The sequence below is a fragment of the Triturus cristatus genome, chromosome 8, assembly GCF_964204655.1.
Source record: "Triturus cristatus chromosome 8, aTriCri1.1, whole genome shotgun sequence".
Classification (NCBI taxonomy): Eukaryota; Metazoa; Chordata; class Amphibia; order Caudata; family Salamandridae; genus Triturus; species Triturus cristatus.
Genome location: NC_140591.1, coordinates 1,331,674,730 through 1,331,700,066, shown reverse-complemented (window position 1 = coordinate 1,331,700,066; position 25,337 = coordinate 1,331,674,730). Strand labels below are relative to the sequence as shown.

At 44.1% G+C, this 25,337-nt stretch overlaps 1 protein-coding gene across 2 annotated transcripts in view; it reads right to left on the bottom strand.

The window, feature by feature from the left end:
- Positions 1-25,337, bottom strand: part of CXADR (CXADR cell adhesion molecule) — a 389,642-nt gene that overhangs the window by 237,989 nt on the left and 126,316 nt on the right. For both annotated transcript variants that reach the window (XM_085623056.1, XM_085623057.1), the window contains exon 4: positions 20,785-20,931. In XM_085623056.1, coding sequence (XP_085479182.1) covers positions 20,785-20,931 — 147 coding nt within the window. The remainder of the gene's footprint in view (positions 1-20,784; positions 20,932-25,337) is intronic.

Genomic DNA, 25,337 nt, shown 5'->3' with positions numbered 1-25,337 from the left:
CTAATATTTTAAAATATTGCCAAGGCACCAAAACTGAGTTGCTCACTTAATTGTAGATCCTATACAAGGGATAACGCACCAGGATGCCGGTGATATCGTAGGTTGCAAACATTCTAAACGACACCGATACGGTGTTGCTCACTACACTGATGATCCTCTATAAAAGTATTAGTCGACTGGTTCATGACTAAAGTGTATATTTCCAAGAAGATGTAAAATAAAAGGGAAATTAAAGGAAAAGGCCTGAAGGGATATTGTCATTAAGTCCTTGGGTATCAGTTCTGAGTTCTGAATTTGAAAACCCATATCTGCTCTTTTTCTAGAAGCCTTCGTTCACAGTGGTCTGTATTCCTGTTGTATTCAAGAATCACCCATTTCAAATCTCGGGGTGTACATTTCAGTTCCCAAAAAATGGGAGGACATCTTCGTTGTGGGGCGTTGGCACCTGATATTACTACGGTGCTCACATATTCTGGTTCTAATTTTGCGAGTGGTTATACCTACATAATGCAAATTGCAAGGGCACATGATTAAGTAGACTATCCCTGTAGTGTTGCAATTAGTAAGGTTACGTAATTCCTACCTCATTCCATTAGTGAGATAGTAAACGCTTCAATTCACACAGGGTTAATGGCCCATTGGTGTTGTCCCAGTAATAGATTGACTCACTAGTCTTGTATTCGTGAGTCTAGGGGGTGGGGGTGTACTAGCATATCCCTCAGGCTTTTTCCCTTTTCTGTGAGAGAACATAGGCTTGGGTATATTCAAATTGCCACTGCTCAAAATTTGCCAGCGTTTCTGGAAGACTTTGAAGACTCGGTCTTAAGCTGTGCTGTATGTAGTTATACAGATAGGTCTTGTTTCTCCTTGTTGGCTTCGTGTGGGACGCGGTTCAAGTAGATTATCCCTATGAGTGTTTAAGGTGCGTCGTTTTGCTTTTGAAACTATTCGTCTGGGATAGTTCCTTGATATCAATTTCTTTGTTAGTTGGTCTGCCCGTCTTCTGAAATCATTGAGTTCCGGGCAGTTCCTCCTGAGTATTAGAAATTGTCCAAATGGTAGATTTTCTTTTAGATGTCTAGGATGGAAACTGTCAAAGTAGCAGGCAGTATTCGCTGTTGGCTTTTCGTTGGTATTGTTCTTCAGAATACCCTGTTCAGCAAGGATATTCAGATCCAGAAAGACTAGTTCTGTCCTTCTCAAAGTAGAAGTGAACTTCAAATAGTTGTTCTGTATTTTAAGCCATATTAGGAATTTTTCAGCTGTAGACATCACCTTACCAGATCACAAGGACATCAATGTATCTTTTCCACGTTTTTATGTGATTGAGAAATAGGTTCGTGTGATGGAGAAGTGTGTGTTTCCAGGTGATGCACATGCAAACGCGCTATACTCTCAGCATTCCTTTGAAATGAAAAATGTTTGGTAAGAGCCCATCTACAGCATTCTAAGACCAGGTGTCTGGGCATACAATAGGTCCAGTTTGATTCAAAAAGGACCTCTTCGATGATGTCAAGGGTTTCCTGATGGGATAGACTAGTATAGAGGCTTTTGACATCAAGTCCAATCAAAATTTTGGTGTCTGGATTGAATGGAAAATCCCGTAGGAGACACAAGACTGCCGTCGTATGTTGCAGGTATGTATTAGTACTCTGGATCAGAGGTCTCAGGAAGGCATCAGTACATTTTTAAAGGGGCTCTAAAATAGAGCCAATTCCAGATACAATTGGTCGTCCTGGATGGTTTGTTAGTGACTTGAGGATCTTGGGAATGGTGTACAAATAAGGAGTGGTAGGACTGGTTATTTAAGAACTCTCCTTTTATTGTGATCCGGTCATTTGTCACGGCTTCCTCTACCATGCTAGTTATCTGTATTCGCGATCGTTCAGTTGGGTCTCTGTTAGACGTTTGTAGTTTCTTTCCTCATTCAATAGTCTTAGACATTAGATATATAGCTCCCCCTTTGTCCGCTGGCTTTATCACCATGTTCTCATCGTTGGATAATTCAAGGATGGCAGCTTTTTCTCCCTTTGTGGTATTATGGAAGACTTTGATGGTCCTGGGGTCAATCTCACCCACATCTTGCAAAACTGCCTTCTCAAAGGCACGTACGATCAGATCTCTATGAACCTGAAAGAAAGGTTTTTCTAATGTTAAAGCCTGAAGCTCACTAACATGTCAGTGATGTGATAATTACTAGAAAAACTACTTTCCAAGAAAGAAATTGTAAGGGACATGACTGGAGGGGCACGAACAGGGTACCCATAAGTCTTGTGAGGACAATATTAGGGTCCATACCGGGGCTCGAGGAGGAATGACTGTTTGGAGTTCTTCCATAAAACGTTTGATGACTGAAATTCTAAATAGTGACACATGTTGCCTATTTTGGAGATATGCAGCCACAGCTGCCAGGTGGAACCGAACGAAGGTGAAATCTACATCACACATTTGGAGATGAAGGTGGTACCAAATGATGTTTTGAACTGTGGCTGTCAGGGAGTCAAATATAGTTTGAGAGACCGTAATAAACAAATCTTTTCCATTTGGTAGCATAGCAGGCACGAGTAGTTGGCATGCACACCTCTTTCAGAATATTCATGCATTCTAAAGGTAGATTAAGATAGCCAAATTCTAAGACCTCAACTTCTAAGACCTCAAGAGGCAAATTTCATGGTTGGGACTCTTGGGGTTACGGTATCTAATTTCTCTATGGTTCTGTATGAGAAGGTCCGGCCTGCTGGGAAGTGCGGATTCACCTAAAGCTTGAGGACAATGGTGAACCAGGTTTGTCTGGCTCAAGTGGGAACCAATAGGATGAGGGAGGTCTGCCTATGCTTCCGAACCAGGAATGGAATGAAGGCGAGAGTAGGAAAAGCGTAGGCAAATATCCCTGACCATTTCATCCATAGCGCACTGCCCATGGACTGTGGGAATCTGGAGGCGAAGATTGGTCATTTTGCATTTTCTGCTGTGACGAAGAGGTCCAAGTCCGGAAACCTGCATTGCTGAATGTAGCGAAGAAGGACCGACGGGTGGAGTTCCCTCTTGTGCACTTGTTGATGCTTCCGGATAAGAACATCGGCAAAATCATTGTTCACTCCCGGGAGATATTCTGCCAATAGATGGATCCAGTGGAGGAGACCCCACCGCCAGATGGACTGCGCTAACTGAGAAAACTGAGCGGAGCGGGAACCCCCCCTGCTTCTGAATTTAGTACATGGTTGTCATGTCTGTCCGTACTAGGACAATTTGTCCACCGTGTGGGGAAAGAAGGCCTTGATGGGGCAGTCTGAGTGGGACCCCACTGGTCCTGGACAGTCGTCATTTGTAAGTGAGCCCCCCCCATCCACTGAGGGATGGGTCAGTTGCGACAGTAATCTTCGGAACAGGGTCGAGAAATGGCCATCCCGTTACAATCTGTTGGTGTACCACCATTTCAGAGTGTGATTGGTACAGGGGCTGAACACCACAAGACCTTGCCAATGACCCTCTTTTTGAGACGACTGCCGCTTTAAGCATTCCTGCAGTGGACATCTGTGCAATCTTGCAGGAGGTACTATGGCGAGGCAGGAGGCAATCATACCCAACAGGTGCATGACTGTTCTAACTATGACTTCTTGATCTGACTGAAGTATTTCCGGACTGGGATATGCCTTGCCGACCTCTGAATTGAGGAAAGCTCCCAGATACTGTTGAACTCTAAGGGGCCGGAAATGAGATTTTACAGCATTGATGGTGAAGCCCAATTTGTACAGTAGGTCTGCTGTGGCTTGAGAATGTGCGTTGCACTCTCTATCAGCCAGTCATCCAGGTGTTGAAACACTAGAGATGTTCCTTCTTTGCAGATGCGCCGCTACTACTTCAAGGCATCTTGTAAAGACTGGGTGCAGTTGTAAATTCACAGGGCAACACTTTGAATTTGTAATGCCGACCACTTGTCACAAACCACGGATACCACGGTTGAGCTGGATGAATCGGAATGTGGAAGTAGCAGTCTGAGGCTGAGTGCCGCAATGAAGTCTCCTTGCTGCAAAAGAGGTATGACATCCTGTAAGGACAATAGGGTAGTGTTCTGATAGAATGTACTTGTTAAGGGGTCAGAGGCCCAGAATGGGCCTGAGAGACCTTTCCTTTTTAAGAAAGAGAAAGTATAGGGAATACATACCTGAGCCCTGTTGGGTGTTGTAGGATAGGCTCCATGGCACCCTTGAGGGGAAGCTCTTGGACCTCTTCCCTAAGCAAACATAGGTGTTCTGGGGAGAGGACATGTCTGCCGTGTGGTGTGTTGGGTGGTGTGGTGTGGTGTGGAGGTGAGCTCAAGGCAGTAACCGTGTTGGATGATGTCGAATACACACTGGTCTGAGGTGATGTGTTGCCAAGCAGGAAAGAACCTCTGTAACAGTCCCCGACAGGTGTAGTGTGATCGGGGCGAAGGAGTGACAAGTCACTGCTTGTCTGGAGTGGCTCCCTTGGAGAAGGTAACTTTGACGCTATTTCCATGATAGGCACCTCTAAAGTAGCCGTAGGTGGAAGTTGGTTGGCAGGCAGGCTGGCGCTGAAAGGACGCAGAGGCTTCAGGGGAGGTGGTCTTGAAACCTCAGCGAAAAGTGGAGAATGGACCCCCATGAGGAAGGCGTCTGTAAGACACAAGACTTTCAGTTTCTTTATCTTTTTTAGTTTTCTCCAGCAGCTGGTCAACCTGAGGCCCAAATAGATGTTCCCCATCAAAGGGTAGGTTGAGGAGATACATTTGATGGTCTGGCTTGAAGCCAGCAATGTGGAGCCAGGCATATCTGTGAAGTAGGAGGCTTGAGTTAATCCACCCAAGCAGCAGTGTCAGTAGCATCTAGGGCGCATTGGATGGTTGTTAAAAATCAGTTTTCCCTCTGTTAGCAACTCCCTGACCCTTTTACGGTGCTCCTATGGGAGGTGTTGGAGGAGCTCCTCCATTTCGTCCCACTGGTCCCGGTCATATCCAGAGAGTAAACCAATGGAATTAGTGATGTGCCAATGGTTGGCAGACTGTGAAACGACTCACTTACCAGCTGCGCCTATTCATTTACTCTGTCCGGTGGAGGAGCATTGCCTCTGCCCTGAGCATTCGCCCTGTTACAAGGGGTATGAACCACTAGGGAATCTGGTGTGAGCTGGCTTCTTTTATCTGGAGGGTCTGAAGCGGAGACCTTGTATTTTTTAATCAAACAGTGTAGTAATGACTCGGGCCTAAACCAACTCCTTGAAAATATATGGGTCTCGCTTGAGCATCTCCTTCAGCATAGCTAGAAACTGCATGGAGCGATGTGCAGAAGACAGGAGTCTAAAAGAGGAAGTCCTCCTCGACGGGCTCCTTATGAAGCTTCATGTTGTGATAAGCAGCAGCCCTACTTAGAACCTTGTGGTAAGAGGAGGAGAGGATCAGGCAAGATTGAGGTCGGGACCAATATCCACAGGCAGCCATGAGTGTCCCCTTGTGTCAGTGTGGTGAAGCCTGTGGTGTGTACAATAGTGGGCCAGGTATAGGAGGTGGGGGGGGGGGGTGATAGTTGGGGTCTGGGCAGAGTGTAAGAGGATAGATATAGTCCAGTGTACAGAGGAGTACTGGTGACTGCTTTGGAAAAGGAGGGAGCAAAAAGACAATAGGGTTGAGCCCATATACCCCTTTAGAGCCTTGGCTACCTGCAAATACTGTACAAAACAAAGCTAGCTCTCTAGCAGGATAGATACGAATAGATCAGTGGGCAGCAATAACACTTGAATTGTTATTGGCCAGATCGTTATCCTCCTCCAAATAAGGTACAGATGCAAAATCTTGTCATTTATCATCAATTTAAAGTTAATTACTCACACAGATATCAGACAAATTATCAAGGAAGCCATCATAAATCTTCAATGCTGCACAATCCTTGCCAAATCATAATATTTTCAAGAAATGATGGTCAAATTCAGCTGTCAAATGATAGTCCGCTCAAGACAGCAAAGGCTTGGAAGAGGAGGGGACTCCAGAGCTTCTTCAAAACCGAGTTGTCTCTTGGAAGGCCTAGCATTCGACATTGGAGGCTGTGTGAGAATGTGGCACGTTTGAGGGTGGATGACAATTTGTTTCTGTCGTGCATCAAGTTACCCATGTATTTTCTGAAGGGCCGGTTCGACTGGTTTGTTGGCTGGCCTTCCGATTCGAGCTGAGTGTCTTGGCATGGACTTGAGCTTCGAGACCAACAGTTTTGGAACCAACGGTGGCATTGGTGTAGAATCAGGAGCGGCTGCGCCAAGGGTTTCGATTTTAAGATTTTCTTTTAGCGCCAAACTGCAGTTGGGCATAATAAGTAGACTGTTGGTGCATACCATGGCCCAGAAGGCTGCTTCTGAGGGTCCAGAGCAGCTGGATGTCCCTTGTGAGACAGAAGCAAGGAGCGGTGTCAAGGGGATGGGTGAGCTGTACTCAGGACCTGTTGAGCCATCGGCAGATCTTCAATCTCTAGGTCAGATCTGGAAATTTCTTCGGTCAAGAAAGCCTCTACGTCAGCAGCCGAAGGCAGAGGATGATGTTCCCACTCAAGGTCCTGGGTACAGAAGAGGTCTGGGTATCTTCTGTGTTGCTGCTAGACATCGAGGCGGCATGCCCTTCGGGCCCGAAAGATCATCTTCGAGCAGGCAAGATCGGCGTGTGTCGCAAGAAGCCTCATCGTGCTTGAGTGAGAGGCAGAGATGGAGAACCTGGTGGGGATCGACCCAGGGGTGTTTCATATGACTTTGAGGTCAGTATCAAAAGGATGTCCGTCCCATCTCAGGCAAGACATGTTGAGAGCAGATAGCACCAAAGGAAAACAATTCATCAACGGCAAGGCCCTACTGGGGGTCGGAATGGACTGGCATACTGGTCTGAGCAGTAACTGGAATTCTTTGAAGAGAAACAACTTCCACACACCTGGGCCAAACACCAGAAGGTAGGAGTATGCACAGGATGCGTATCTACAACCATACATCTCAAACATTTCATTTCTGTATTTTGATACCAGGATGCTCAATTGCCCATCCTATATCATAGATATAGACTGAAATATTCACTTTTATTGATGTTTAACACAAAAATTACCATTACTTACCTTAGTAAGTATTCTATCTAAAAGGCCCCATTTCAAGTTATCTGCAGTGGTGCCTTCTTTAGAGATGATTTATCATAATGTCATTTTACCGGGTCATAAACTGAATTGGGTAATCATGTCTAGTAATTCCAGGTTCCACATGCTACTTCCTATTCTGGCCCGGAAACTTGTGATGGCTGGTAATAGGGGGAACAGGTGAGATTTCCAACTCTAGAACCAAAGTCCCACTCTAGTTATGATCCATCTCGTAATAGGCCTTAGTAATACAAGAACACTTCCTCTGAGCTTTTGGAACAGGTCTAAGGGAACCTGAAATAACAGAAGCACTTATGAATTGCAATTTCAATAATTAGAAGACCAGCATACACTCGTAGCTCTTCCACCACTGAGCAATATTGCATTTCTAATTTTTTTCCCCATCCGCACAACTCACTAACGCCATTAGGTGCAGCTGAGGATGGGCTGAAAGCCATTTGCTTTCAGCACGTACTGAGAGTACGCATCAACGGTATTTCCTTCTCCCCTTCTCCTGGGGGCATTGGGGAGATGGGATTAAGATTTGCAGGTGGAAAGGTAAGTTTTTCTTTTACCCCTGTGCTGGCCTGGAGTGGATTCCTGCCCTAAGATCGCTGATGGAGCCACGATCGTGGAGCAGGAATCCACACATTAGACCACCAGGCTTTCCCTTTCTGGTGAGCGACCTCTTAGGCAAGGGTCGCTTCCCATAGGGCACATAGTACATCTATGGTTTGCCCATTTTATCAGCCAATCTGGCCACTGAGGAGGGTCGAAACCACTAGAATTCAGGTATTTGAATTTTAAAATCATTATGGGGAGCAGCCCTTTGAACACGGGTCGCTCCCCTTGGGAGGAAATATTTTTTGGTAAGTTTGTGTCCTTTTGTGTCCTGGGTACTGGGCCTACCCACACAAGTGAGGAACCGTTTTTCCTCGAGTGTCTTGGGGAACACTGGGTGGTGGGAAATTTATGGCTGCCCCAGATACTCTTAGGTGTCTCATTTTCAATTGTTTTACAAGATGGACAGGTTTCCATAGGTGACAGCTGGGCTTGGGTCCAAAATCTAGAGCTACCCACAATGGAAAAAAATGCTCTTGTTGAGGCAAGATGGCGGCGTCAGGCTAGACGCCGGTAGCAGCTCCTGACCAGCTCTACGGGGGGTGTAGCTATGGACACTTCAATCGTAACGGAAGAATGAATCCCAAATGCTGACACCCGGTTCGAACTATGCAGCCTTGTGAACTTACTGAATTTGCCGAACTTGTAGTCGTTCCTTATGGGTATGTGATCCCGAACACGCCGCTCTCACTGCTTGCCTCGATCATCGGTTATGCCGCACTACGGATGCTAGCCGGTGGCCGCCCCTCTCTACACTCTCCAGGTGTGCAACCTTCCTCCTCGCCGCTGTGTCCCGGGGGCAGTGCTGAGAGCATTGAGCTGGCCGGACGAACCGCCATCCAGGGCACAATGGCCCCAAAGAACGCTGCAGCGGCTAAGACAAGGGCAACGCGTCAAGCTCTCCGCGAGCAAGATATGATTCGCAAGTATCCTCCCAGCGTCTCGGCAAAGAAAACATCGGCGCTGAGAACCTCGACTCTCAGCAAAACTTCTTCTGATTCTGCCCCCGCTCCTGTTCCCACTGTGATCTCACTAATGCAGTACGCCGCTAACCAGAGATCTCATGGAAACCCAGCACAGCAACTCTTCCTGAAGGAGCAGCTTGCACCCAATGCCGTAGCAACTGCTGAACCTGTACCTGTAGCTGGAAGTGAGCTCGAGAAATCGGACGGGTCAGATGGCTCAACTCTCATCACAGAACAGACTGAGGCAGCGTCCAATTTGATTCCACCGGAATATACGGAGAGGCAAGAGGCTGCGGCTGCTTTCACTCCCGAGGGGTCTGATACTACGGATAACGCGGTAAGACAACTGGCTCATTCTCCCCTTGCCTCTGCTCCTTGCGTTAGTGCTTCCCTGGGGGGGGTGAGAGATATTGTCACAAATGCCACAGAGATATTAGACCCCTCAGAGGCTTTGGCACAAACTTCCAACATTACCGCTGGCTCAAGTGGCTTAATTGGACCTCCCGGCACACACAGTAATAACAAGGATTGCAATCACTCATCTGTGCCGCCCAAGCTGCTACATGTAAAAACTAGTATTAATCTTCCAAGCACGGGTCCAACTACTGACTCAAATCGAGCGCAGTGCAATAATACGCTTCAAACGACGAATGAGGGCAAGGAGATTGTGGCGGAGGGCGCAGACTCAACCTGGAAAAGAGGCACAAAAATACCAAGTGGTGCAATAAGCGACCAGCTAACTCACTCTATTGAGACACTGGAAGCTGATAAGGACATTACTGATTTTTATTCCTTTTCAGAGGATATCAGCCTATCAGGTCTTACAGATGATGAGACTGATGAAGATGAGAATGATCTCCATTCAAATATAAGCACAGAATCAGATCCTAATCCCCCTAAAGAAAAACGAGATAGAAGGCGGACGATACTCAAAAAGAAAAGGGGAGACCAACAAGGGACAAATGAACTGACATGGGACTATAGTCCGACCGTTCTGACTTTAAATCAAAATCAGAATGGTAACACAACGTCTCAAGCTTCATCTTCAGCCCAAGCCACTGACAGTGAACAGCCTGGTTCCTATGGGGCTTCCGGGGCTACACTGACTCAAGTTATGGACACTGTGCTACAAGCTATTGCTTCTCATCGGGAGGAGACATCAAAAGACAGTCGTAAGGCACGAGTAGCGCTACAGAAAGTTCAAGGCGTAGTTCGCAAGCTGTCTAAAACTATGGGTGCCTTTACTGAAAGACTAAACGATATAGAAGACCGGATTGTGCTGAATGAAACTGAAGCTGCTACAACAAATGAGCGAGTGGGTGCACATGAAACTGATCTTCAGGACATCAGGTGGAAACTGGAAGATTATGAAAACCGGCTTCGAAGAAATAACCTTCGTATCCTTGGTGTCCCTGAAAAAGCAGAAGGAGCAGACTGTCGATCTTTTGTCATACAGCTCTTACGTGATACCCTTCCCGAACTTTCAACCTGGGATTGGAACAATGAGATACAGCGCGCTCATAGAGTCCCCCTAACCTCTAAACCAACAGCAGCTGTCGGCAAATATCCACGTGCAATCCTAGTCTACTTTGGAAATTTTTTACTTCGACAAGCTATATCTGACAAAGTTACGCCCGATAAACATCGTAGTAAGGACTCTATCTCATATTTCGTACGCCCCGACTTCTGCCACTCCACAGTCGAAAGAAGGTGGCGACTCAGACAGTTGATTAAACCCTTTCAAGAAAAGAAAGCAGTGGTATACCTGAACAATCCGGCCAAACTAAAAGTAATTTACGGTGGTCAAATAAAGTTTTTCACATCTGAGATCAAGGCAGAAGAATATCTAAAGACTTTAAAATGACTTACTAAACTGTGTATTACGCTACAATAGGCTATGTCATAGAGAACTACTCTATCTTTTTTTTTTTCCTTTTTTTGGCTACATCCTCTGTTAGTCTTGGTCAGTCAATGCTAATCCATCCTCATAGACTCTCATGGAGTCTTGCTGCCTTTTTTGGGGGGGTGCGGGGGGGTTGGGAGGGCGGTGGGATGGTGCACGGGGGCTGACGGAGGGAAGTGAGGGGGAGGGGGAGGGTAAAAATGCATTGTAAAATGAGCAGACGAACGAGTACTAAAGGAACTCTGAGAAACAGTCGAACTCTTCTCTTATTGATCTTTGAATACTATCCAAAACTTAGAATAATAAAATGGGGAAGCTAAAAATAGGATGCTGGAATGTGGCCGGACTCAATGATAAGGGAAAGAGGGCTCAATTTACTCAATTAATGACTCAAAACGCATGGGATATTATATGTCTACAGGAAACCCATATTCCTATAGGAGAGATAAATCAAATAAAAATTCCAGGCTTTAATATTTTGGTTTCAACCACTCAAACCTCTAAAACAAGGGGAGTTACAATTCTAGCAAAAACTAGACTGGGTACCTCAACTCGTAAAAAAGCTGACCCCCCTTGGGAGATGGGCCATTGTCCAACTTAATATAGGAATCACTATTTGTTCTATCTATGGTCCTAACCTCGATGACCCTATGTTATTCATTGAACTAGAACTAGAACTCGCATCATGGGCAGGTACCTTAATTCTATGTGGTGACCTAAATATAACGATAGGCCAACCACAATTCAATCACTACAACCAACCAACCCAATACATCCACAACGGCCGAAAACCCAGGGTATTTAGGGCTGTGCAAAATTTGATTCTCAGCCACAATCTTCGAGACATATGGCCTCTTAAGAACAGAACAGATCCTGGATATACATATTATCCTCATATAAAATATGTACGTATAGATTACATTTTCACAACTATGGATATTGCCTCAAACACCGTCATTTTAAAATCCCCTAAGACAATATCAGATCATAATGCACTCTGTATAATATTCAAGGCCCCCAGCTACAAGAAAGTTTATCGACAATGGACATTTGACCGTAAACTTCTTGTTAATCAAGAATACATAACCTATATTAGACAATGGACCAAAGAATTTTTCGACATCAACCGATATAGTGCATCTCGGAATAATGTATGGGACAGCTTTAAGGCTGCATTAAGGGGCGAGACTGCTACTTTTGTAGCTAGCCGCAAAAGAGAACGAGACAATATCCATACACAACTTACAAATAGGCTTACAGATCTCGAAAATCTACATGCTCACCAGCTACATTACGGGGGTCAGGCTGAAGACACCCTTAGTAAGATCCTAGTGCTTAAAGCCGAGATCAATAATGATTTAACGCAAAAAGCAGCCGAAATCCTCCAAGTAAACCGAAATAAAATTTATGAGACTGGAGAAAATGTAGGAAGACACCTTGCCCTCAGAACTCGGCAATCGCAGTCTCGCAATTCCATCCAAACCATTGAATATGGCGGCCAGAAATATACTACCCAAGAGAATATAGCCTCATGTTTTCAGGACTATTACCAAAAACTATATCAGAATGAAGATAAGCGGACAACTGCTGATACTAAGACGTTCCTAGATGACTGGATCAGAGAGACAAACTTGGCTAGAATTATAGACGAGGACATAAAAAAAGAACTCGATAGCGAAATTTCCTTAACAGAAGTAGAACTAGCTCTAGCCGAATTAGCGCTAGGAAAAGCAGCTGGACCAGATAAAATCCCCCTAGATCTCTATAAAATTCTGGGTAATCTAATTATTCCACTTCTGCATGATCTTTTTCTCGGGATACAATGGCATGGCAAACCTCCCGAATCCTGGAAACAAACGAATATAGCCATATTTCTAAAAAAAGATAAACCGCCAGAATTAACAACTTCATACCGTCCAATATCCCCGATCAACACAGATTCAAAAACATATGCCAAGATTTTTGCTACTCGTCTTAATAGGATCGTTGAACATCTGGTCTCTCCCTGGCAACACGGCTTCATACCAAATAAGAGTACTACAGATCATACCCGCCGAGTTATCACCCTTTTTGACGCCCTGGGAATAGGGGGCGGCCAGATGTCGATGATCCTATTGGACGCTGAGAAAGCCTTTGACCGGGTCTCTTGGCAGTTTCTCTGGGAAATATTAGCTACTAACAACATCGGACCTGTATTCATAAAATCTATCAAAGCCCTTTATGTTGACCCCACTGCAAGAGTAATGACTGGTGGCTGTGAGTCTAGCAACATAAACATTCAGAGAGGTACGCGACAAGGCTGTCCGTGCTCCCCATTATTATTTGCTTTATATATTAATCCTTTAATTCTCAAACTAATAACATCACCCGTGATCAAACCCATTAAAACAGGCATTTATAGCACCAAAGTTCTCGCATACGCCGATGACATAGCGGTTGTAACAACTAATCCTACACAGGCTATAACTGAAATTGAAGAAATCACACAATCCTTTGGACTATACTCTGGCTACTCATTAAACCAAGATAAAACCATGGTCATATGCACCGATAATACACCCTTTATAAGTCAATATAGAGTTAGTAATGCTAAATATTTAGGAGTCAACATCTCGCCAAAAATCAATGAAATTAATCAACTTAACTATGACCCTCTCATTAAAAAAATCAAAACAGATCTACTCAGAGTAAATCTTCATCTTTCCATAATCGGCAGAGGAAACTATGTTAAAATGACTATTCTACCAAAGATTTTATATCTGTTCCGAGCAATTCCTCTCCTCGCTTGTAATGATACAATGAAAACATTAGACAGAGTAATATCCTCGTTCATTTGGAATTACGGGAAGATTAGAAGAGCCCTTACTAAGCTAACATTACCACCCTCTAGAGGTGGCTTAGCTATTCCTAATTTAACATATTACTTATGGGCAACCATTTTACAACAAATGGCGATTTTACTCACATCTTGTCCCAATAATAGTATAGACCAAGGGCAATCCCCACCATCCTTACCATCAATCTACGAGCTAATGATGGGTCGCCAAGTCAGAGGCCTGTTATTGAAACAAGTAGAACCTTCTTATTTTAAAAAAGGTAAAATTTAAAGTCATCACAGATGCCTATAAAACCTGGAGTCGAATTATTAAAACACTGAAAATCTCAAAGTATACCAAATATACACCTCTATGGGATAGTGCAGTAATACCACTCTACCTTAACGATAATATAACGAGACGCTGGGAGACTTTGGGTATCACAACTATTGGCGATCTGCTCGATAGTGACGGCAAAACAACCTTTGATAGAATATATGCCAAATATCAAATCCATCATTCAGACTACTTAAAATTTATTCAAATTTATACAACTCAGGCACACCGAACTATATGTGGATCTTAAGCCCATACCACTCTTAGATCTTATAGGTAAACAATCAACTAGAATCTGTAATATATATGATATTTTCATAAGAAACCACCCTGATGACCTTGAATATACAGAAACCCGGTGGGCTAATGAACTGAATAATGCCAATGTCGATATAGATATGAGTCTACACTTATCATCCAAAGTCCTACTTGCTTCCAACCTTAAGGCCCAAGTATACAAAACCATATTCAATCTGTACTACACACCCTTCAAATTATTTACCTGGGGTAAGATAACTCATGATAAATGCCCCAGATGTACACTCGGTCCTGCTAACCTTATACATATGTTCTCGGAATGTCCCAAATTGGATCAGATTAAAAAAAGCATTACAGAGTATTGGGCCGAAATCTTTGGACACGAAATTAAAACATCAACCACTATGTATTTGTTAGGGTATGAGGAGTCCCTAGGCTATAACAACTCTGAAATTTCCGCCATCTACATTGGCACTGCTGTTTACAGAATTATTCTCGCAGCAAGATGGAAAGATCCTGATGCTCCAACTTTCCAGGGATGGCTTAACAGGCTATTAGCAATATACAAACAAGAACTTGCCATCTACAAAACTAGAGGTAAAAAATCACGGTCATATGGGGAGCAAATTTGGGCACCAATAGCAAATTGGTATGAGCAGCAAAGGGCCTAAATAAACACTCAGTCAATATATTACGGTCTATATATACAACTCTCTTGCTTTGACTTTTCCTACCTTAAAGAGTCTTCTTCTTCTTTTATTATCCTCCTTTCTATGTTATTGTTCTAAAGGAACTAAAGCTGAATTTATGATACGTCGACTTTATTGTTTGATCTCAATGTTTTGCTCTACTGTCTCGAATCTTGTAATATATGTTACTTTGTATCTCTCGAATCTGCTCAAATAAAAATTTTAAAAAAAAAATAAAAAAAAAAAAAAAAGGAAAAAAATGCTCAGTTTTCGGTGGAAAAATGTGAGGAGTCCATGTTTCCTTTTGGGCTGTTTCCTGTAAGACACACTAGGCCTACCCACACTAGTGAGGTACCATTTTTATCAGGAGAATTGGGGGAATGAAGGGTGGACAGAAGTTTGTGGCTCCCTACAGATTCCAGAATTTTCCAGCACGGAAATGTAAGGAAAATTGTTTTTTTTAGTCCAAGTTTGCAGCCTCGCAAGTCAGCCCATCCTGTATACTCCTAGGTGTTAATTTTTCAAATATGTACAGGTTTGCTAGGTTTCCCTAGGTGCTGGCTGAGCCAGGGCCCAAAATCCACTACTAGGCACATTGCAAAAAAAGTGTACGTTTTCAGTGGAAAATATCGGATGTGCCCACGTTGCGGTTTGGGCCGTTTCTTGCCGTGTGCACTTGGCCTACCCACACAAGGGAGGTAGAATTTTTATCGTTAGGGGAATACAGAATAGTTTAACAAGTGTTATTATCAATTGTTTTTCTCAACATTTGCACCTTCCAAATGGAAGACCACAGGGATTGCAAGTCTTTTTTAGAAATGCCTTGAAATTTACATGCTAGAATTGGTACCCACAAATTCGGAGATGTGAAAATACCCACTGCTCTTGAACTCCATATCCTTTGTTCATTTCAGAAATAAATAGGTTTTCTTGATATCTATTTTTCACTCATTATATTTGGCCAAATGAATTGCTGTCTACCCAATACACCATGAAAAAACATTGCAAGGTTCAGCTGAGTTACCGGTTCTGGGTACCTCGGGGTTTGGTGAACCTACAAGCCCTATATATCCCGCAATCAGAAGTGTCCAGCAGACATAACAGTATATTATAGCTTTAGAAAGTCTGCCACAGTTAGAAGTTGCAGATGAAAAAACAGACAAATGGCTGTTTTTTGCAACTCTATTTCAATATTTTTAGATTTCAACTGTTACTTTCTAAATGGAAACATTGAAGAAACTATACAAATGGCCCCTTGCTGAATTCCAAATGTTGTTTACTTTTCAGAAATGTATAGCTTTCCGGGATCCACGAATGGCTTCACACTAATTTCAACAACTAACTGGAAGAAGATTACAAGCACAAAAAATAGGAAAACTTGGCTATGTCCCAATAAACTGCTTAAACTGTATTGAGAAATGTAGTTTTCTGATTCAAGCCTGCCTGATCCTGAAAGCTGGGAAGATGGTGATTTTAGTACACCAAACCCTTCGCTGATGCCATTTGCAGGGGAGAAAAACAGAAGTTTTCTTCTGCAGCACTTTCTCCCCAACTATCCCAAAAAACCCTACATTTCAATGCATTTTGGTTAATTTATTGGTGCCCTTCAGGTGAATTCACAAACCATGGGTACCTTTCAAATCCCCTGAATGTTGGAAAAAAGGATGCACATTTGGCGTGGATACCTTATGTGGAGAAACAATTATAGGGGGCCTAAGCGCAAACTACCCCAAATAGCCAAAAAAAGGCTTACCACAGGGAGGGGAAAGGCCTAAACAGATGGCATTGCCATAGTTAGAGTGACATGATAATCAAAGTGACATGTTCTCATAGCTGAAGAAGCTGCCTTATGATGAAATGAAAACAATGATCAAAGCTTTGAGCATGCAAAAAATTGAGGAAACAAGCTTAATTAGCCGAGAGATAGAAGGCAATTTTTGACTGGACATAATAACAAAGTGCACTTGTAAAGCACACGTTCACCCTAGCAAGGGCATCTTGTTGGAGACTGAAATAACAGATGTTTATTGTTACCCAACTTATCAGTACTGATTTTATTGACCTCAGAGTGATGAAAGCCTAGGCAGAACCACCAGGATTTGACCCTGTGGCAATGTGGTCAATCACAGTTTCCTGAAGTGGATGCATTGGTCTACTAGGTCACCAGAACTAGCTGTAATGCCCAGATAGCTTACTTGGTCATGCAAGGTTAGTGGAGTACCCGATGTGGTCTGCCACCAGAGAAGAAGACACTTCTGTTGAAATGAGGGGAAAATTACAAACATCTGCAAGTGTTAAAAAAACAGTCTAAAATTTTTTAGCAAAGCCAAAAGGACAAAGATCCAGTAGTGAACAATAGATAAGAAAATTACATTTACAGTGGGGGTGCAAATGATGTTCACGCCTGCCAGTGAAAATTTCTGTAGACTCAGAATGAAGAGTAAATAAACTTTGTGTTAATGTAAACAATTTAGCAAGCCCATAAAGTTACTGGTACTGGAGAGAGAATACAGGTTATATCAGTTCCATAAAACTTATAAAGACAGTTACCAGGATTTGATGCATAGGGATACTTTTGGGATAGTGATAATTTATTTTAGTTGCAATTCCTCCAGGCCTGGAGGTAATACAATAAAAGCTCTAAAATGAGCCCAGTTGTTGAGGCTTGAAATTACCCAATGTGGGCGACTATTGTGTAGTACTTCAAATCTTACAATTGACATCCACTATTGTTAAATAATACCCAATGTTGGTCAATGAAAACAGCAACAATTAGTAGTGGCTGATGATTTTTGCACCTAATATTGAATCAATCCATCTGGCGCACACTGCGTAGGAAAGGAAACATTTCAATGAGGTCATTATAAAAAACAAAAAAATGAATGATTAAAAGAGTAATGACAAGGTACACCTTTTTAAAGTTTTAAGAGACGCGTATTTCTTGCCTAATTCAAAGTTCATATGTTGGTACGAGTAGAGGCTGATCTGCATAAGAATCCTCATCTAATCCAAAGAACAATGAATGAGGCATAGAACATTGTGGCAGACTAGGTGTACTTTCTTTTTTTCTTCTTAAGGGCTGGAATAACTGAATTTCCTCTGAAATTGCTTGCTCTAATGTAAGTTTAGGCTTCTTTGATGGAGCATGTGTCTCATGGCGGTGAGGCAACAATATGGTCTATCCCAAAATCAATATGTTTTGTCATTTGTTTTCTATGTGTTTTTGAGTGTCTTCTAAAAGTTTAGCTTCCTAAGATTTCCTCGTTCTCAACGCCACTTTCGGACCAAGGGTGGCTGGCATAATCTTAGCCAAGAGGATGTTTTCCTTAACTTCAAACTTTCTCTGGCATCCACAATGTTTTTCGGTGCTGAGGGGTCCGGCGGGTGGTGAGGACTGTCAAGCCTTTTTTGGCACGGGTTATTCAGACAGGGTATATCGTTTTCTGAGCCGTTCTTTTCTGTGCAGTCAAAACTTCTTTAGAAGTTGGCTCATGGAGGGGATGTTTATCGATTTGTGGTGTTAGGGCCTTTCGAGGTGGGGGGTTTTGTGGCCATCCTCAGTGTAAACTTCTGAGACAGTAGGTGTGGTCTTTGTTCTGATTAAGGGCATTGATATGCATCTACTCCAATGGAGAGTCATTGTGCAAAAGAGAAATGGTCCCTTTGTTTCTCTGGTATACTTCACGGTCTTCAACTTTCATAGTCTGGCTCAAAGCACTCAACATCCTCTGCAACTGTTCCAGACAGGGACTCAGTAAAATCTTGGTTATCTCCAAACACACTCCCGTCCTAACAAGTAATTCTTAATCAAACTGCACCTGGATGTTCGAGACAACCGGAGTTGGCGAGGCCGGTTTTGTTAGGGTACTGTTCGATGCCATGTCCATTCTCTCCTAGCTGTTGTGTCAAAATCTTTCCGTTTTCAGTAGCAACAGTGACATGAGTGGGTCTGTGACCTGGTGCACCATAAGTTTCAAGGGCGTTACCATAAGTCACCTCGAAACAAAAACTACTACAGCGATGTGGAATTCCTATAGCCCGACACCCAGGACATAGTTTGGGGTCAAGAAGTTTTCATGTTTATGTCCTTGAGACTAGTAGGCCTAACCCCTTGCACCACAAACAGTTTGGCTGCCAGATTACACTACCACATTATGGATCAGGGATGGGCATTGTCTGCAATTAAGGTATAGTTGTGTCAATGTGTTAATGCTGTTTGAAATTATATTTATGGTTCATTACTACAAGGCCTTTACTATTAGGGTGAGAGCACTAAGGATATCGTGTACGTTCAGACTGCACTACAGACAGTGATATCAGTATAAAAGTGTTTACACACGTTTGCAAACTTTAATATAAAGCTACGTATAATGCTTCCAAGATGCTCTCTGATTAGATGCAAATATATGCAAAAGCTTAAAAAGTAAGATTTATGATTCTTTGCTTTCAAAATAAAATGTTCATAAAAAAAGCAGCTAGGAGAAAAAACATTTTGCTAAACTACTGTGACATTCTAGGTACCATTTCTTTGAAGCATTGTTTAGAAAAGCGTGTTGATGCATGCTAGCATTTCCCAAAAATATTCATAATGGAGAATCAGTGTAACCAATTGCAACAAAATTATAGAACACATTAAAATAAACAAGCATTGGTAAAACCAATAGGTATGCCAAAGATGGAGAGCCTTTTAGTTATGTCAATGCGTATTTTGTTTTGATATGGGCTCTGTAAAACTTTGTTGTGGGAGCTACCAGAGCCTCATCATTATAACAAACACTGGTGAAAGTAAAAATATTTTTGGTCTCAAAAACCAAACATTAGCTTAGTAATTTCGGTCAGTGAACAAACTACTTTGTGTGCCAATATGCTCTTTGTGAAAGGGCAGAATGCGGTCACTCATAGTGAAGTCAGCCGTTCAATAGAGAGAAAGTGTATTAAATTAGTCGGGTCTGGTGGCTCAGTGGACTAGTGTGTCCATTGCAGGGGCATGTGTTCGACCTCATGGTCACAGGTTCAAATCCCAGCAGGTCCACTCAGCCTCTCATCAATCCGAGGTCGATAAAATGAGTTGGGTAACAATAAACATCGGTTATTAACATTTTATGTTAATTAAAAAAAAAAAAAATGCCTGACCTGAATAGGGGCCCAATTCCTAAAGAAAGTGCACCGATGGTATAAGTCCTTGTAGGAGTGCAGATTTACGGCTTTAATTAATTCACAAGAATTTATAGAAGTAGGTAAGAAAACGTACTCCTAGAAAAAATTTGTCAACTGCATTTTAGCACTGGCAAATATTCATGTGTAGATTTCCTCATGCGAAAATCTGTTGCATGGTAACAAGTTCACATTCCCACCAACCACTTTTTCCCCAAACCATGAAAGACATTTTACTTCTGCCCTTGTCAGGAGTGAATTTCCAACCTCTCTCTATATAGGAAAATATTAAAGACAAGCTGATGAAAACCCATAAAACATGCAAGTTAGTAGGTTTGCACGGGCTCAAAAGGGTATTCCAACCATGGGGAACTATTGCTTACCGCTACCTCCAGCCCCAGAATGTAGGTCCGTGGAAAGTAGTCAAAACAAGAAAATTGCTTGTACTCAAACTCTACTATGGTATGAGCTCTGGCATAATCAAAGAGGCTATTATCAGAGCTCTTATATAATGAGATTGCTGCCATAATTTGTCACCGCACTACGTGGTACCAACGGGACAAGTGGATTTTGTTACAAGACAAGCAGTTTTGTGTAGCAACCTGTCCCATGAACAAGTAGATATTTTATTCAATTCCACACATCTGCTACTACTTTAAAGAAAGACATTTTAATGTTCCAAGCCCAATTCTGCATGGCATGAGTGTGCAGTGCATGGATCTCTAGCTACACATGCAGCAAACAATCGGTTAAGAGCACAGACTACCAAAAAGGAGTTATACTAATATGCTCCTGCATAAAAATATTTTTATTTATAAGACTACTGTTTAAAGTCTCATTGATAAACCAAAGGGTGTAAATAAAAAAGTTGCAACATAAATCTTATTTAACTGTTGAATGTACATCAGTAAATATTATCCATACTTGTTGTAGCAGGAAGCCTCTTATTTCCAGTCAGTCTTTCCCACGTGTATATCAATGGAGGAGTACCCTCAGATTCACACTTCAGTTTTATATCTCGGCCAATTTCTGTAGCTCCATCTGCATAGCATTTCATCCTTCCAGGCTTCACTGAAAAGGGAAAAAAAGGAAACTGATTATAGTAAGCATGAGAATTTCAGAATGCAAATGTAAAGAAATTACGAAAAATGCTGGAAAACTTAATGCAAGAGCCTCTTTCACAACACCGGCTTCTCTGTACTCTATTACCCCACCCCATAGCTGTGGCTCTGAGCTGCAAGGCTTACATCAGGCTTCAACGAGAAGCTCATGAGCTACTGATAGCTCTCCAGCTACCGGTCAGTCTCCTGTATCCAGCCAAGCCTTCTAATTTAGAAGCGTTTGCTGGGCTGAATTAATATGCATACCAAAATTGAAAAGCATGCAATCAAGCAAAAATGTGTGCATTTTCATAACTCGTAAGGTGGGGTTCAGAGCCAGGAGGATTGCATGAAAAACAGTTGGATAACAGTTTTGAGGTATGATTCGTGAACGCGGTAATGTTATCCTGTAGAAGTATACAATGATGATATACTTGCAAATGTTTTTGAAGGAGGACTTCCAGGATTTAAGGTGCTTAGAGTTAAAGGTCCAAGAAACCATCAGCTGTTCGGTTTTACCTGCACTGGTGTGTCCGGGTGCAGAGGTGCTGGTTGCATTTCTACCCTCGAGCTCTATGCGTTAAAGTTTATGGAAGAAGTACCTGTAAAAAAAAGGCTGCAAGTAGGGAGAAGTCTGCCAGAACCTAAATGGGGGTGCAGCTCGTGAGGGTCTCTAGAGTACAGGGATACAGTCTGTTTACGGGAACCCAGGCTGGGGGCTCAGGTGCAGAGGTGTTTCGTAAGCGGATCGCTGTAGTTAGAGGCTCTCACTTGGCTTTGGTGACCTGGAAAGGGAGAAAAACGGGGCAGCAGGGCCACTTTCGATAATGGGCTTGAGGATCCTGAAGTCCTTCAACTACAGGTCGGTGGTGTCCGGACTGGACATGTAACAAGTCTTGGAAGTTGCAAGGGCTCCTGGCGCTGAGAGGCTCCTGAGACTTAGTGAAAGCGATGGTGCTGACCTCCTGGACTCACAACAACGTCTTCCGGGCAAGTTGCTTCCTAGGTGGGCCCAATGGCCAGCAAGACGAAGTACCGGGTCTGTGCGGTCTGTGTCTGCAGATGCAGGGGGGATGATTCCTCCACCCCAAGGGAGATGCTGCTTTGCTGGTGAAAGGGGAGGGGGGCAGTAACAGTCCAAGTATTTGGCGAGGCTGTTCAGCATCTTGACAAGTCGGACTTTGATGGACACGGTGAAAGCTGCCAGGCAGGGTTTGACACCAATCTCAGTGCAGGACCTCTGTTCTCATGACTTCGGCTCTTCTTTGTCCTTTCTTCGGTTCCTAGTAGACACATCTGTTTTCCTGGTGTCAGAGGGACTCCTAAATATTGAATTTAGGGGCGTTTAGGAGTGTGTAGGGTAGTAGCCAATGGGCTATTTACGCCTGGGGTGACTACACCCACTATATGACCACTTTATGTGGAGTGGGCCTAATCCGGACCTAGAGTTTCGAGTTTCATCAAATCCAAGATGGTGAAACCCTTTCTAGACTGTCCACTTCAGGTGGTCCACCTTAGGGGTGTGCCTAGCCTGAAAGTGTGACAGGCCTTCTGACCATCTAATTACCTTGCCTGCTCTGGTGCCGAATGGGCCTTAGGTCAGGGGGTGTTGCTCCCCAGATCGGGGGAAAGACATGGTCGCATATGCAAGGCGGCAGAGGCTTTGAAGCAATTTATCCATCATTGATTACATAATAGTAGGAAAGCCCCTCATGTTGTAAAAGAGAAGGGCATCGTTCACTCTCTCCCTCTTCCAAAAGCCCCATTTCCATCTTGCACCTGTTTGGCGTTGTCCAGACTTGCTTCCCTTTGGGATACCCAGCTATTGCATTTGCCGCATTTATTTATTTATTTATTTATTTAATGGTTTTATAAAGCGCGTAGTAACTCAAGGAGCATCCCAGCGCTGACCTGTTTCTCCATGGGCCGCATATCCTCATACAATATTATTCTCCACTGCAAATGGCTCACCTCTCAGCAGTCTGATCTCAACTCTGTTGGTGTCACAACTATTTGCTTGGAGACTAACTTAGTAACCATTCTTTTAAATCGTTCCAGGAATTCTTAGGCAATAACCCTCCAGCCCAAATGGACACGCTAATAATGTATGGCAAACTAAATCATGCAGGTCATCAGAATGGGAAATTCTGTCTAGCCTACTTGTAGCCCCACAATCCTATAGATTAGCTTCCACTCTATACACTGCAGTTTGGTTACTCGTCGTTGTACCGCCCAATCGAGCTAGAGTGGAATGGGCTGAGGATTTACGGTGGGCCATTACATACGGCAATTGGACATTTTGCTATCAGCAAACAAAGGAGGTGTTCCCCCCGCCCCCCCCTACAAATTTCTGAAGAGGTTAAGTTTGTCCCAAGTACTCTTCCACCTGTGCTGCTAGCCGTCAGAGAAGTGGTACACAGAATGCAGGTTATTTACATATGGAGTGGTGCTTCCCAGCAGTTGATGCTTTTTGGGCTCGAGTTATTGCAGCACTGGATGAGATGATTACTCCCCATATGGTACTGCTAGGCTATGTTAAAATTGTCCTCAAAGGGTATCGTCAACTGCTCGCTACTGCAACGTTGCTAGCTAAACGACAATTGGCCATGGAATGGGGGAGTCGCAAAGCACCTTGTTTTCGGGACTGGCTAAAAAACATCACGCTTGGTGAGGAGTTGGCTACAAATCATGCTGAAAACCTTCCTTTTGTCAGTGTGACCCAAGGGCTTCTCGGAACCCCTGCAAACATATCTGCGCTCACTTCCCACTGTGTAAAGCTACCCATTTTTTAATTGTTGGTTATGAAGTGATCGATGTCCATGCTATAACTGTTCGATTGACAGGGCTACACCTGTTGTACAATTTGCTACATTATAGTTTCGTATGTATTATACTGACCAGGATGGGGGGCGGGGGGTGCGAGTGGTTGTGGGGTGGGATTTATGATATTTTGATAGTATACTCTGCAAATACTGCATAGGTCTACGTTTCAATGTTTGGAGTGATGTATATGTATCTTACATATGTACTTTGTTCTCTGCCTGTGTTTATCCAACTGCATTTTAAGGGGAGGGGGGGGGGGGGGGGGGGCGAGTCATCTCCAAACTGTACTGGCCGGAGGCCAAGATGGCAGGCGCAGAGTTCCGAGCGCTACACTGGCCCCAGATGTATTCGTCGTCATCCGTCACGCTGAGTTAATTCCCTGCCTCCTCTAGAGCTGGAATTGGTTGCCCTTCAGCCCCTGCCCAGTGCCACTGAAAGCACAGTGATCCGGGCAGCCCACATGAGAGGGCGTGGTGCCATGGAGTCCCAGCAAGAGAGATCAGCAGCGGGCCCAGATCATGCCTCTGAGCCCAGGCGGAGGGGGCTGCATCTGTGGTGCCCTGCGGACCCGGGGGGGGGGGGGGGGGGGGGCGGCAACTCTATGATCGAGCATGGTCCCTGGTGAAAGGGTGTCACACAGGGCTGTGGAGAAGACGGAGAAAGGTTGGAAGAAAGCACAAGTGCAGCTGTACTGGAAGGCTTGACTTCCTTGCAGGACATCTGGATAGAGGTAGCAAGCTGAGCACCTGGGACTTCTGATACGAGCCCTGGTCCGACAGTGAGAGGGAGCCAAGTAGGCTCCGAGGACTGCACACTGAACAACTGGCCTAAGTCGGCTAACAGCAATGGGCTGCTAGGCGACTCAGGGAAGCTGCCAACTAGGGATACACCCTATACCGCACCCAGCATGGGGACATACTGAGATCCCCCTCCTACAGTCCCCGGAGCCCAGATAGGACACTCTGGCAGGGCGCAACGGGTAAAGAGGAGGCGCCCTCTGTCTGGGAGGGGGGGGGGGGGAAATAGACCAGTCCACCCCAACAATCACAGACAGAAGGGAGGGCGGCAGGGACGGAACTCCGCAGGAAGGTGACCCCCGTTGACTCCACATCATCAATTCCTCACGCCATACACGAATCCCGCTCTTCATTGGCAGGTAAGATTGGGGAACTCAGTCTAGACCGGTTCTTCCTGTGCAAGGACCTCCACAATACAGTTGAGATGGTTTCGGAGGCAGAGGGGAGGCAGCCTGTGGTGGAGGACTCGACGAAGATCTTCTAGGATGCACTGGTAACCCACCAGTGCAGGGTAAGCTCCCTAGAGACCAGGCATGAGGACTCCGATGGCAGGCATCAAAGGAACAATACCCGCATAGTAGGGGGCCCAGAAAAGACAGAGGGACTCTGGCCTACCGCCTTGATTTTGGAGTGGCTGCACTCCAGGGTTCTCCAGAATACTTCAGCTGCCTGCTTTGTAGTGGAGCAGGCGCACAGGTCCCATGCCATCAGGACCAATGATAGCTGGACTCCTGAACTGTATCAACAGACGCTATAC